At 38.3% G+C, this 14,103-nt stretch overlaps 1 protein-coding gene across 1 annotated transcript in view; it reads left to right on the forward strand.

The window, feature by feature from the left end:
- The window catches only part of PCDH15 (protocadherin related 15), a 2,836,044-nt gene that overhangs the window by 2,649,317 nt on the left and 172,624 nt on the right, over positions 1-14,103 (forward strand). Inside the window, exons 30-31 of the mRNA XM_073685487.1 lie at positions 4,672-4,890; positions 10,891-11,001. Coding sequence (XP_073541588.1) covers positions 4,672-4,890; positions 10,891-11,001 — 330 coding nt within the window. The remainder of the gene's footprint in view (positions 1-4,671; positions 4,891-10,890; positions 11,002-14,103) is intronic.

The raw sequence follows: 14,103 nt of genomic DNA on the forward strand, positions 1-14,103 counted from the left end.
TATGGGGTCCTTTTTATTGAACTATTTGCATCTGGTCTGGGCCCGGTTTTGTTTATTTTCTATCACCCCATATGGGTTTAAGGATACAAGTGCATACCTATATATTAGTTGGATTAAGCACAATTTGTACTTTATTATATGCATGGACACTTTTTCCATACAAAATATATTGTATAGTTGTTTGAGCACTTATGAATATTGGGGTTTATATATACACCTGACTATATGTTGGACAGGACCAGATTTTGGCTCCATATTGTTGGATGCTCTGTCCTATTTTTTCAGGTACACTGCCATTAAGTACTCATTTTATTCAGGACTACCTAGGGTCAGACAATGGTGAGTGGTGTCACCATAACTTGCTTGCTTTATCTAGGGTAACAATCTCAGGCAGGGCTTATCTTTAGGGTGCATCATTGAGGGAAAATGTTAAGACCCCCCCCCTGCCTGATCTGGTTTTCAGTCCAGTTTTCTATATGACATATTAATTGGATATTATTTGCCCAACACATAGATACAGTATATGTGGAAGTATTTGTTGGATAGCAATTACAAAGTTTATTTCCATTTTCTTTTATTAGTATTAATAAAGGTATAATAATTTTTAATAATAGCGATTTGTTCACCTCATCAGTCTTTTGCTACATCTCTTACATGATTAATGATTAATATACTGTAAGTCTGTAGACGAAGTAGGAGCAGCGCTGGCACATGCTGTAGTTCATCGATTCAGAGGTCAAGGGACAATTGGTGACATATGACCCTGGACATGGAAGAAAAAATAGAGAAAAGCACTCTCTGTGTGAATCGGTAACCACATAGGACAAGGTCCAAGTAAGCATTGCTCACCATACCTCTGGTGAACTGCTGCACAGACCTTCAGCTTACCACCCTCATTGGGCAGGAGCTGACTCGCTGTACTGAATAAGCATATTCTTGGAGGAGGTGTATGATAGGTTTTCCCAATCTGCTGCCACATCGACAATTGGCTCCACACCCTCCTGGGCAGGAGCCGTAGATATAATTCAAGAGGAAAAAGGAAAAAGAAGGGGGAGGATATGTTCAGGGCGCTACGATGAAGAATATCAGCTTATTCTCAAGATGGGACGTTTAATGGTACTACGCGTTTCAGGACAATCTGTCCCCTTCATGAGGTGCACACCTGATGCACCTCTTAATAAATCAGGTGCCTCTGACTAAACATGCCCCCTCATTGAGAATACCGTTAACAACGCTGGTCTTGATGAAGCAGGGCCTATGCATTGTATGAACTGTTCAGCTATTTTGAGCATGAATTAGTTGAGTTATAATATGGGAACCTGTTGGTGTTTCATGCTATCTGTGGTCATGTCAGGACAAAAATGCTAAGAGGTTCCCTTTGAAAAAAAAAAAAAGCAACATGCCTTGGAACACAAAAGGCAGAACCTGAATACAGTGTTAACTTTTTCCTTCTCTTTAGAAGTTATAAAGGTTGCCAAATTGAATTTTTATTTTTTCTGGACAGCTGTTAAAAAAAATCACAGACCGACCATATTTTTTGTGGACACATTGGAAAAATCATACGATTATGTGATATAGGTTTACAGTCCATAATTCTGATATGAGACATTCGCTGCTTTCACTGTAAAATATAAAATGATGATAATTACAGTCAAAAAAATCACGGACAACTTAAACATTTTTAATGGACAGGTCAAAAAAGTACCCTATTTTATGCACTGTCCTGGAATTTCTGAATGGTTGGCAACCCTGTGTGTTATACAGATCTATAATTGAGAAAGAGTACTGTATGTAATTTCCATTTGGAATAAAAAATGCTTAGGCAAGCACACTATGATCAATGCAAGTAGAAGCACAGATACAAGTAGCAGATTTAAACCTCAATGTCTCCTCAATGACATTTATGACTATGACGTGAATATCGGGAAATGACTAATTGTGTGCTTCAAACCAGGAAAGCTAGGAGAAAAAAATTGTATTTCAGCCATAATATCTCTATTTATGCTTTTTACTATTTTATAGAGTCTTAAAAGGGCCATATGGTTTGTAAGGCAAATGCAGGTATGCTGATAAATCATGCTGTGTTCTATGCTGATTACATCTATATTAATAAGCAGCATATAGAGTTATATTGTACATATATATTATGTTGTAAAAATCAATGTGTCCCTTATTACTTCACGTAAGACACCGGAAAACTGTGACGAAAAATACTGCAACACGGCCACTATGTAAGAACATAACCAAAATAACAGAGCTACACAGAAAGATTTATTTGCCTGTAAACCATAGTAAATTTGGGGCTCTATCACAATTTGATGTTGGAGCACACATGTCCTTGCAATGAAAAAGTCTGACCCAGATAGTTGAAAGGATACCAGCGCTCTTTTACCTGGCCCCTCATGTTGGACCCTTGACACAACAAATTACTCTGCATGGCCAATTGTGAAAAACAATTATCGGCTACATGCTCCAGGGGAACACCATTTAACAAACTCACTTTTTTCAGAGTACCTTTCACCGTTAAGTCCCTATGATAGTGTCAGAGGTGCAAAACACTGGACCATGACGGCCAGGATGACAGCCAAACATGTGATATTCTCTGCCTTTGGCTTGTTGTACTCCTTGGCATCCTTCAGGGCTAGGCCGCAGAACACTTTCTATGGTACCCCAGTAAGATCCGGAGCTAGGATCTCTGCCCATTGCTCTGGTGGTGGTTTCTTCCTGTCTGCCACCAACTCAAAGACAGTCAGGAAAGCAATGATATTGTCCTACCGAATGATTTTCTGCAATTCCTCCCATACTGTTGCCTCACTTGGTTACCTTCACTTTAGCTTGTCATCTCCCGGGACAAGAAAGTTCCTGCAATTAGAGCCATCTGCTGCTGCTATAACTGCTGTTGCTGATGCTACTGCTGAAACTGTTGCTGCTGTTGCAACTATTGCTGCTTCTGTTGCAACTGCTGGATCAGGAATTTGCTGCTTTCTTGTTGAGCCTGTTGCTGCTGCTGTTGCTGCTGCTGCAACTGCAGATTGGCCTGCTCCAGTTGCCTATCAAGCTCCTCCATGCTTTCAGACTGTGTTTTTCAATGCTGTAGCTACCTTTACCCAGGTCATTCATTATTTACACTGAAATCACCTGTTTCTTTGGGCCTTCATGACTGCATTCTCCACAAATTTTAGGGATTCACACTTTCAGGTAGGCACTAGAGTTTACACAGGCTCTGCATTCTTGTATCAAAACAGAGTGAGGTTTATTGGACTCCATAAACTTGCACACATCTTTAAATAAAAACAGCCTTTTTCTGGCACAAACAAAATAACAACAATCACAGTCCTTTTTCAATGAAAGCAAAACAATAGCAGAGTGTCACCCAGACAACAATTAAGGTCCTGCTTTAGGCTCAGTGTGCTCAACTTCACTGGTTACTCACCAGCTCCAACACCTCATGCTGCTCAGCTTCTCTAGCTGACTGAGCCTCAAATGAACAGATTCCCTCGTTCTCATCAAAGCTAACCAGGTATACATAATTAGGACCTATAGCCTGTGATACCTGGCTTTACTACAATGGTTACATTAGCCCAATGGAGTCTCCTTTTGGGTTTTAAACTTCAGTATATTTAAAAAAATAATGGAATACCATATATGTATACTTATATACATATGTTTAATATATAAGTTTTTTTTTTCATAATGGATCCTTTTTGGAGAAAAATCTATCCCTGGGGCCATAAACATGATGTGAATAGAGACTAGAGTTTTAAGGACACATGAAATCAACATTAGGCATTATTGGAACTGTGAAAGTGAGGTGAGAACTCTACTTAGCAGCCTTTTCCTGACTGCAGGGGGCAGTATTTTGGAACATTTGGGATCTAACCTTGCATTAATCAACATTGGGTAGAGGAAGGATAATTTCTTTTTTCACCTCGGAGAGTAGAATCTCCTCTTGATTTTTTTTTCCAGGAGTGTCTTGACTTCTAAATTGACACTGTAAGGCAATGATGCAAAACGCTAGAGTAAGTTTACATCTAAGATAAAGTTTAGGATTCACCTACTGTAACTGACACAGTTCTGACTTGAAGCCATCAGGGATGATGCGCTCACCCTGGAATAAACAGTTCATCCTCAAAGATTTCCAGCAAAGAACAGTGGGCTTCAGAAACTTCAGAATGTAGTCGATGTTAAGTATTGATGCTCTAGTTTGTGTAACTTTTTTTACTTTAGTTCATTATATCAGATGAAATCATTCAGTAATGGTGGATATGGCAGCGAAAAACAATTATACCGATCTAAATTATTTACATCTTGTCACATTTTATATGTTAGACCGGATTCATTTTTTAAATATGTATAAAATGTTTGAAACTATGACTATATAATGGTGTGTGTCCTAAAGGCCTTCCTGTTATTGGGAAATTATTAGTAATTTCGGATTTGCAGCTTTATATTATTGTGTTGATGGTGAAGTCTAGCTGATTTGTCTGTGCTACAGTGACATCTAGTGGTCAGCTCAGTATGGATCCTAATATATATCATATGGGGAGACAAGTATCTGTTTTCAATCATAGATAAAGAAATCAAGGGAGAGTAAAATACAAATAAGCAAATATTTATGTATGAATGCATCTAGCAATATCCTTTTTTTTTCTTCACATTTTTCTCATACAGATTTTTAGATGGAAAAGTTCTTGACATAAATAAAGAGTTCCAGAACTACATTGGACTTGGAGGACGTATCTTGGAGATTCGGACCCCGGATGTGGTAGCCAACGTGAAGAAGCAAGCTCAAGCTGTAGGCTACACTGAGGGAGCTTTGCTTGCACTGGCTATCATCATCATCCTCTGCTGCATACCTGCGATATTAATTGTAATGGTCAGCTACAGACAGTAAGTAGATGGTTGTTGTTACACTGTGTCTGGATAGTTTAAAACTAATTTGTCATCAGGATTTCACACCCCAAGCTATTTATATGCATATGTAGCTCCTTCAAAGACAAATCCAGCAATAATTTTCATGGAGAGTCCATTTCTCCATTACTGAGAAATCAGTGTTGGAATTGATGTGCAAATGAGGCTGGAGGAGTATTTGTAGATTTGAAGCCTCTGTCACTCCAGCTCTTTTCCTGCACAGCACTGCCTCCTTGCTTCAATTCACACAACATAGATTAAACAAGGTGTATACCATGCACCACTCCGTATTCTGTGCAGACTTAGTACAGCCCCTCCACTAGGTTGTAAAAATTGCATGTTCTCCAAAAATCCAAGGCAACAGGTATCTTCTTTCCACAAAAATTATTTTTATTGACACCGGTGTACGCACAGGAAAATTAGCAACGTTTCGGCCAAGCAGGGAGGGCCTTTGTCAAGCCAAGAAAAAAATTGAATTCACACAATGTAGAGGCGGTCACTCAAACAGAAAGAGGTGGCGCTGGGTGTGAAATAGAGCTGGTGTGACAGAGGCTTCAGATCTACAATAGCTCTTCGGCCTCATTTGCATATCAATTCAACTGCTGATTTCTCAGTAAAGAAGGAGGGGACTGGCCAAGTAAAGGTATTGTTAGAATAGTCTTTTACAGAGCTTCCTACACATGTAAATAATTTGGGAAAAGCAGTTGACAGAATCTCTTTAAGATTTTATGAAAAAATTATATTAAGTAATTCTTCATAGTAGAAAAAATAGAGGGGTGCAGCCACAATGGTCCCTACCCCATATGAAGAGCCCACTACTATAACTGGCTCATTCTGGTGTGTGCTCTCTTCCTCTTTGACAATAGCGTTATCATATTTCTTCCTAATCCACCAAGAATTAAAAGAATGTAAGTTCAGCAACAGATAACTATCCGGATAAAGGGTAATGAGGTTTCATAGCTGCTCTATAAATACTTCAAGACACTAAAGTCTCCACTCACTTATACACAAGTGGAATAATGGATCTGCGGGATGTGCCCTGAGGGACTTTATTAATATTACACAAAATAGGATCAATCTACATTATGTGTAAAATGTTCTTATATGACCTTTCATGAGCCCTAATCATTCTACATCACACACTGTGCATGACTCCGGCTACATTATATTGCTGCTTCGTTATCACTTTATTGAAGCAGTGAGTATATTATCGTGCAGTTCTGAATCATGGATAGTTTAATTATGGTAAATATCCAAATGACTATGACAGAAGGAAATTACTCAATTAAAGGTAATGCATCCATGTAACTCATCCTACTAAATGTATTTTCTTTCTGGGGAAAATCTGCTGCAAATCAGTTTCTATTGTATAGGATATAAGCACCAGGCATCTCCCTTTAAGGGTATGTTCCCACTAAGTTGAGTTTTTGGAGCAGAAACTCAATGTTTTTGAGAAGTTTTGAGTTTTCGAGGAGGATTTGGAGTATGTGCACACAGAGCCTTTTTAATGCATTTTTAAAGCAGAAACTCTCAAAATCCTTTTCAAAAACCCAAAGTGTCTCAACAGTTTGGCAGCTTCTGCTCAATTTCTACTCCAAAAAATCAGCAAAAAGACTCATAGTGCACATACCCTAACTTTATGAGGAGCTTTACATTTTTGAGGAAGAATTTGGAGAGTTTTGGCTTGCTTTGAAAAGCTCACGTACCCTTGATCAACAGATAGTATGTTACAGAACATTGTCAGAACAGATTACTATATAGTTTTGTAAAAGACTCAGAATGCTTTTGCATCTGGTCATAGGAGTTTACTAGGTGGTTTTACTCACTGAACAACAGGTATCTGAGTGCACACTCTTACACAAAAAAGCTGTTAATCATTGCTCCCATACTTGCCATCAGAAAATTATCTATTGGTTAAATCCTTTTTCTTTGCTGTACATATGTTTTTAAGGATTTTACTTTGCATAATGTAGAGACATAGACCTTGATTCATGTGATATACAACTTACTGGGCTGCTTGGTGTAGTTTTGATAAAATTCCAAGTTTATCAGCAGGATATCATCATTAGAGGACTAATAAACCTGCTGCTATGTAGTCCTCCATATTCATGATCTTTGCGTAACCCCACCTCCACCACTGATTGGCAGCTTTCTGCCTATGTACAGTGTACACAATCAGAGATGTGGGTGGGGTTATACAGAGCTCATCATTCAGAGAACTGTTAGCTCTTACAGCAGAGAAAACTGTGATTTTATCAAGCCTGCAGCAAGCAGCTGAGTAAATGACACATCACTGGAATTGTGATCTCTGCCCCTACATTATGCTGCTCTCAGATGAGGGAGCAAATACTTGCAGACAGAATCCCTTTAAATCTCTTTAAATGAGTACAACTGCAATTACCTAAGAATAATAATATATCCATAGAAACCAGGTATGTTCTTAGCCACATTCCACTCTTTCTGTGTGAAATGTAACATTATTATCAGAGCTGGAACTTGGTCATGGATAGTGTGCTTAATCTCTTTTGCAATGAATTCTCAATGAATTACGCTCCTAATGCATTTGATTAAATAGATGCTTTAATTGCATTTTCACTCCATATATTTCAATTGAGTGTGCCTGCCATTAGCGGCAGCATACGGCGCTTTCAGTAATCAGCTGATTGTTACCCAGCCACAATAACTTCTGTTATGAAAAGAAGTGACTTTACAGATCCAGTGCACAAGTCAAAGCAAGAAGCCGATTATGAAAACGTTTTAGGAATCCATGGCAGGACACATCACATTGTACTCAGCCAAGAGTGTAATTGTGCTTCACCATTATGAAGGCCCCCTTAATTTGCTTCAAGTAGGCTGAACCATAAAGCTGCTGTAATTATGCCAAAAAATAGATTGCTTTATCCTTAATAACTGACTTTTTAAGTATAATTCAGACTACAAAGGACGTGGGAGCTGTACTTGACATACAGTAGGCTTGTTTATCTGGAGACATCTTTTCTTCATTGTAATTTATTGCTACACTGGATTCTACATGGGATGATAATGATTTCGCAAAGGGTATTACATTAATTGTACCCATTAAAAGAATTTGGTTATTAGAATGTCATTACTTAAGTCATTTTATAAGTCTGTCTTGTGAATGTTAATGATGGACTAAGAAACTTTTCTCATTTTTTAACATATTCTTCATTTTTTTTCCTCTTTTTTTTCTATCAACCTGCGGAACAGGTTTAAAGAGTAAGTACATTAACTTCCTACATCCCTATTTGTATTGACATTGCGCAATTATAAGCCAGCATCCCTTCTGGCTGATACATCATTACTCAAGCGTTGAATAAAACATCTCTAAATTAGCTACATGGTAGAATAGGATCGTATGTATCAGATGGGCACTATAGACCATAAATAGTATAATATATATGTATATATATACATGTTGTTTATTACATATTTTAGTATTCCCGATAAGTGTACCCAAAATAATTTTCCAAAACATTGAACTGTTTTTGATTGCAACATTTGGATTGTCAAATGAGATGACCATTGACCCCTTTGCAATGACATAACGTAAAATTATGTCACATGGTCGCAGAGGGTGTATGTAGGGGGCTGTGGAGCTGAGCCGACAACGTACCCGGCAGACGACAGCTTTGTTACAGAGCCAGCAACTGGCTTTAACAGCAGCAGACAGACCTTGCTCTGATCACTGCACATTTGTAAATGGTCGCTGTCAATCATTGGCAGCGGTATTTAAATGATCTCATTGTTGATGCACGCGTGTACCAGCTCCCATCAACAGCGATCACTGGAAACCCAATGGTTATTGTAGCAGCTGGGGGTCTGCTAAAGGCCCCTGTGCAAATCCACTATTTATTGCAGTATATAGTATAAATGATCAAAATGATGGCATGTTCAAATACCATAAGGGGACTAAAAAAGAAAGTAAAAGATATATATATATATATATATAATTTGTAATTTGCTCAACACAAATTCAGAAACATGGCGGTCAACTGAACCATAAAGGTTTGGCAAAAGGTTAAAAATAAAAGAAAACAGTTCTTGGTGCCACTTCTTACCACGTCTGCGCACTGAAACCCTGGGCATCTTTACACTAAGTTGGGACGTCCACTAGGCATGTGCATGACTAGGGCATGTGCAGAGCTGTCCTAAGCATGCGCAAGGATATCCTGGACCTAGCCGTGACTGGACGTTCTGGCATAGAATGCGTGTCATAAGGTCACGTTATAAAGTCATATGATATAAACTACAACTTTATTACACACAATAGATGCCGAGACTTCCGGCTGCAACATCTGTGTTCAGTGAAGACAGATTTACCCGTGATTTGAGAGTTTTGAGAATGATCAGTCAAGAGGAGAAAGAGGCCGATTTCTCTAATAAGATATATTACAAAGTTCCTTATATTCCATGTTTACTAATAATTTATGAAATGGAAATTAAAACAACAGTTACTCATTGAAGAGCAACTAAACTTTGAATATATATTTTTTTTAATTTTGCAGTCACTCAGGACCCAGACCCACACCCATATGCAGCCAATTAAAATACCTGTTAAATTTGAAAAACCTTATACAAAATTTGGTTACTTGTTGAATATTTAACGGACTAGCACCAATTCTGTAGAAGAGTCATTAGAAGTGTCAGAGTTTTTTCTTATAGCAGAAAAAAAGGTTAACTAGTTTAATATTAAAAGATAAAAGTACAAGACGTTCTTTGTAGGACTAGCAGCATGTCACACTATTTATCAGCTCCCTAAAGGCCTTTTACACTTGTGTCGCTTTTTCTTCTACTGGGTCTAATGCCCGGAAGGGCAATTAAAGTTGTTAGTCAATGCATCCAGACATTTCACTGTGCCTGAATTAATGTCATTGACTTATTTTTTTTGCATAAGTGTTTTATCTAATGAGTCCTTCTTTTAAGTGATTCTTGCTTTTACGTTCAAATATACCTGGATCTAAACATGCTTGTAAGCCTCACATCTGTTCTATGGAAATTACGGTAATTAGATCTTCAGTTCTTAAAATACCCAGTGAGAACAATATTTCCAGTTTTACAGGCTAATATGTGAATATGTATTAAGTAGTTGTAGACATTCAGTTATGCATAGTAAAACCAATTATACTTTAGCAATATTATTTTAAAAATGCATCTTAAAATAAAAATGTTGTTCTGTAAAAAGAAAATCTAAAAATCTACAGTATAAAGAATCCCAGCTTGATAAAATAATTTATTATAGAGGTTGTTATACATTAGTCATCGGTGCCATTTTTTGAATTTGAGTGCTAAATGTAATATTGTTCTGAGTAATATTCCTTGCATGGGATGAATAATCAGTTCAAACATGACTGCAGGGTATTACAAAGTCTCTGCTGAAGACTTAACATTTTTCTATACCATACAGTCAGATTCTTTTTCAATAGCCTGTTTGCATAAAGTAGACTACAAGCTGATGTAATTAAATGCTTAAATATTTTCCTCTGGATGAAAAGATTTATTGTGTTTTTTCTAGTAAGCTCCTCGGGGGCGGGACATAATGAATGAATAAAAGAACTTTTAAAAAAATCCCTTTATCATGCTCCTCCCCCAAAGACATTGCCTTCATATCCTAAAAGGCCAATGCTTTTACACCTGATGATAACAGTATATCGCAGATATTTTTTTTTTTTATATCCAAACAATGCTTCATCTACAATTATTAGTCTTATTATGAGTCTTTTTGGAATTTGCTTGCAACTTTAATGTTATCGGCCAAGTACTGTCCCACAGAGCACCCAACATCTGTTCTTAGTAGCTTCCATATTTATTACCCTATCAGAAATGTTTAAAATGAAGCTGTTCTGAATTTTATTTATTTTCTGAAGACAAATTAAATCCAATCCCTCATCATACAGTAACAATATAATGTTTAAGACCCTTGGTATGTCCATTAATTATTTTTTTTTTCTCTTCAAAAAGGAGGCAAGCTGAGTGTGCAAAGACAGCGCGGATCCAGATGGCATTGCCAGCAGGAAAACCATCAACTCCTGCTGCCAATAATCTGTATGAAGAGTTGGGTGACAGCACTATGTAAGTACTGAATATAAATAGTTTTTCCTTAGAATTGCATGAATCACTATAATACTGGGAGCTGTTACTGATCTATTATGATAAAAGCAGTTTGAAATTTATCTCGGTGTTACGATTTGTTCTGCCGTTCATTGCATTGTTCAGAGGTTTCCATTAAATATGTATGTAACCAAGCATTTAATACCAGAGAATACAGTAGTTTTCCTCTCCAATAATGGATTTGAAAAAAAAAATATCCTTAGAAATGTCTAAACATAATTTTTCAGCTACTGAACTATATGGAAGAAGAATGATGGATCAGTTTAAGTTTTTTTCCGTGAAAAGGTTTCATAAACTGGGATTCAGGGCTCCAGGCACTATAGTTTAATACATACAAATAGTACTTTTGAATGCTGATGTATTGCTTTAATCCAAGGATATACAGAGTCATTGTGTAATAACCGATTTGTTTTCTTATGATGTGTAACATCGCTTTTTACAGGCAACTTAAAAAAAAAATGCGTGGGGCTTCGCACTATTTTTGTGTCCAGCCAGGTACAACTAAGCAGCTGGGGGCTGGAATCTGCAGCGCAGGGAGGCCCAAGCTTTCTGGGGCCCCCCTGCTGCAAATTGCAGTCCGCAGCCACCCCTGAAAATGGTGCGTTCATAGAAGCGCCATCTTCTGGCGCTGTACCCAACTCATCCAGGGCCCTGGTGCGGTGGCTCACTGGGTAATAAAGGGGTTAGGGCCAGCTTGGTATTATCAGCTGGCCCTAAGCCCGAAATTCATGGGGTCACGCCAATATTAGACATGACCGCCATGAATTTCTAGTAAAGTATTTAAAAAAAAACACACCACTCAGAATAAAGTCCTTTAATTGAAATAAACACACAATTTTTTATTGTTCTAAATTAAACCATAATCACCATCACGCCCATTCCAGCTGAAGCCAACGATCTCCTGCAATAAAAGTAAAATAATAAAGCAACATCATCCTTACCTTTCCATGGTTCCCACGCAGCTTCAGCTCTGCTACATCGAGATGACAGGCTGTAGCTGTCACCTGTACATTATAGCTGACAATTTGCTGCATCAGCCATGATCAGTGTTAACACCGACCATGGACATTTAACCCCTTAGGTTGTGCTGTCAATAGTGACTACAGAGTCTAAATAGTTAACAGAGTATGGGGGCTTCCTCTTAAACCTCATTGGCACCCTGAGATCTTGATTGTGTGGTCCTGATGTTTGCCATGGCAGTTCATGGCCAAATAACGGCGTTAGAGTCTGCCGGCTACAGTATATTAGAAAAAAGATTATAGTATTACATTAACCGCTTCGCGCCAGAGCCTGTTTTTGCCTTCGTGACCGGGCCAATTTTTTCAATTCTGACCACTGTCACTTTATGAGGTAATTACTCTGGAACGCTTCAACGGATCCCCCTGATTCTGAGATTGTTTTTTTGTGACATATTGTACTTCATGATAGTGGTAAAATTTCTTCGATATCACTTGCGTTTATTTGTGAAAATATCAGAAATTTGGCGAAAATTTTGAAAATTTTGCAATTTTCAAACTTTGAATTTTCATGTCCTTTAATCAGAGAGATATATGACACAAAATAGTTAATGAATAACATTTCCCACATGTCTACTTCACATCAGCACAATTTTGGAACCAAAATTTTTTTCTGTTAGGAAGCTATAAGGGTTAAAAGTTAACTAGCGATTTCTCATTTTTACAACAAAATTTACAAAAACATTTTTTTAGAGACCACATCTTATTTGAAGTGACTTTGAGGAGCCTTTATGACAGAAAATACCCAAAAGTGATACCATTCTAAAAACTGCACCCCTCAAGGTGCTCAAAACCACATTCAAGAAGTTTATTAACCCTTCAGATGCTTCACAGGAATTTTTGGAATGTGGAAGAAAACAATGAACATTTAACTTTTTTTCACAAAACTGCTACTTTAGCCTCAAATTTTTAATTTTCACAAGGGCAGCCAGAAAAAATGGACCCCAAAATGTATTGTGCAATTTCTCCTGAGCACGCTGATACCCCATATGTGGTGCAAAGCCACTGTTTGGGCGCACGGCATGGCTCGGAAGGTAAGGAGCGCCATTTGACTTTTGGAATGGAAATTTGAATGGAATCGATAGCGGACGCCATGTTGCATTTGGAGAGCCCCTGAGGTGCCTAAACAGAGGAAACCCCCAACAAGTCACCCCATTTTGGAAACTAGACCCCTCAAGGAACTTATCTAGATGTGTGGTGAGCACCTTGAACCCCCAGGGGCTTCACACAATTTTATAATGTTGAAGGGTGAAAATAAAAAAACACATTTTTATCACAAAACTGCTACTTTAGCCTCAAATTTTTAATTTCAACAAGGGCAGCCAGAAAAAATGGACCCCAAAATGTGTTGTGCAATTTCTCCTGAGCACGCTGATACCCCATATGTGGTGCAAAGCCACTGTTTGGGCGCACGGCATGGCTCGGAAGGTAAGGAGCGCCATTTGACTTTTGGAATGGAAATTTGACTGGAATCGATAGCGGACGCCATGTTGCATTTGGAGAGCCCCTGAGGTGCCTAAACAGAGGAAACCCCCAACAAGTCACCCCATTTTGGAAACTAGACCCCTCAAGGAACTTATCTAGATGTGTGGTGAGCACCTTGAACCCCCAGGGGCTTCACACAATTTTATAATGTTGAAGGGTGAAAATAAAAAAACACATTTTTAACACAAAACTGCTACTTTAGCCTCAAATTTTTAATTTTCACAAGGGCAGCCAGAAAAAATGGACCCCAAAATGTGTTGTGCAATTTCTCCTGAGCACGCTGATACCCCATATGTGGTGCAAAGCCACTGTTTGGGCGCACGGCATGGCTCGGAATGTAAGGAGCGCCATTTGACTTTTGGAATGGAAATTTGACGGGAATCGATAGTGGACGCCATGTTGCATTTGGAGAGCCCCTGAGGTGCCTAAACAGAGGAAACCCCCAACAAGTCACCCCATTTTGGAAACTAGACCCCTCAAGGAACTTATCTAGATGTGTGGTGAGCACCTTGAACCCCCAGGGGCTTCACACAATTTTATAATGTTGAAGGGTGAAAATAAA

The sequence above is a fragment of the Phyllobates terribilis genome, unplaced genomic scaffold (genome assembly GCF_046119375.1).
Source record: "Phyllobates terribilis strain yellow unplaced genomic scaffold, ASM4611937v1 Scaffold_5__5_contigs__length_657084704, whole genome shotgun sequence".
NCBI lineage: Eukaryota > Metazoa > Chordata > Amphibia > Anura > Dendrobatidae > Phyllobates > Phyllobates terribilis.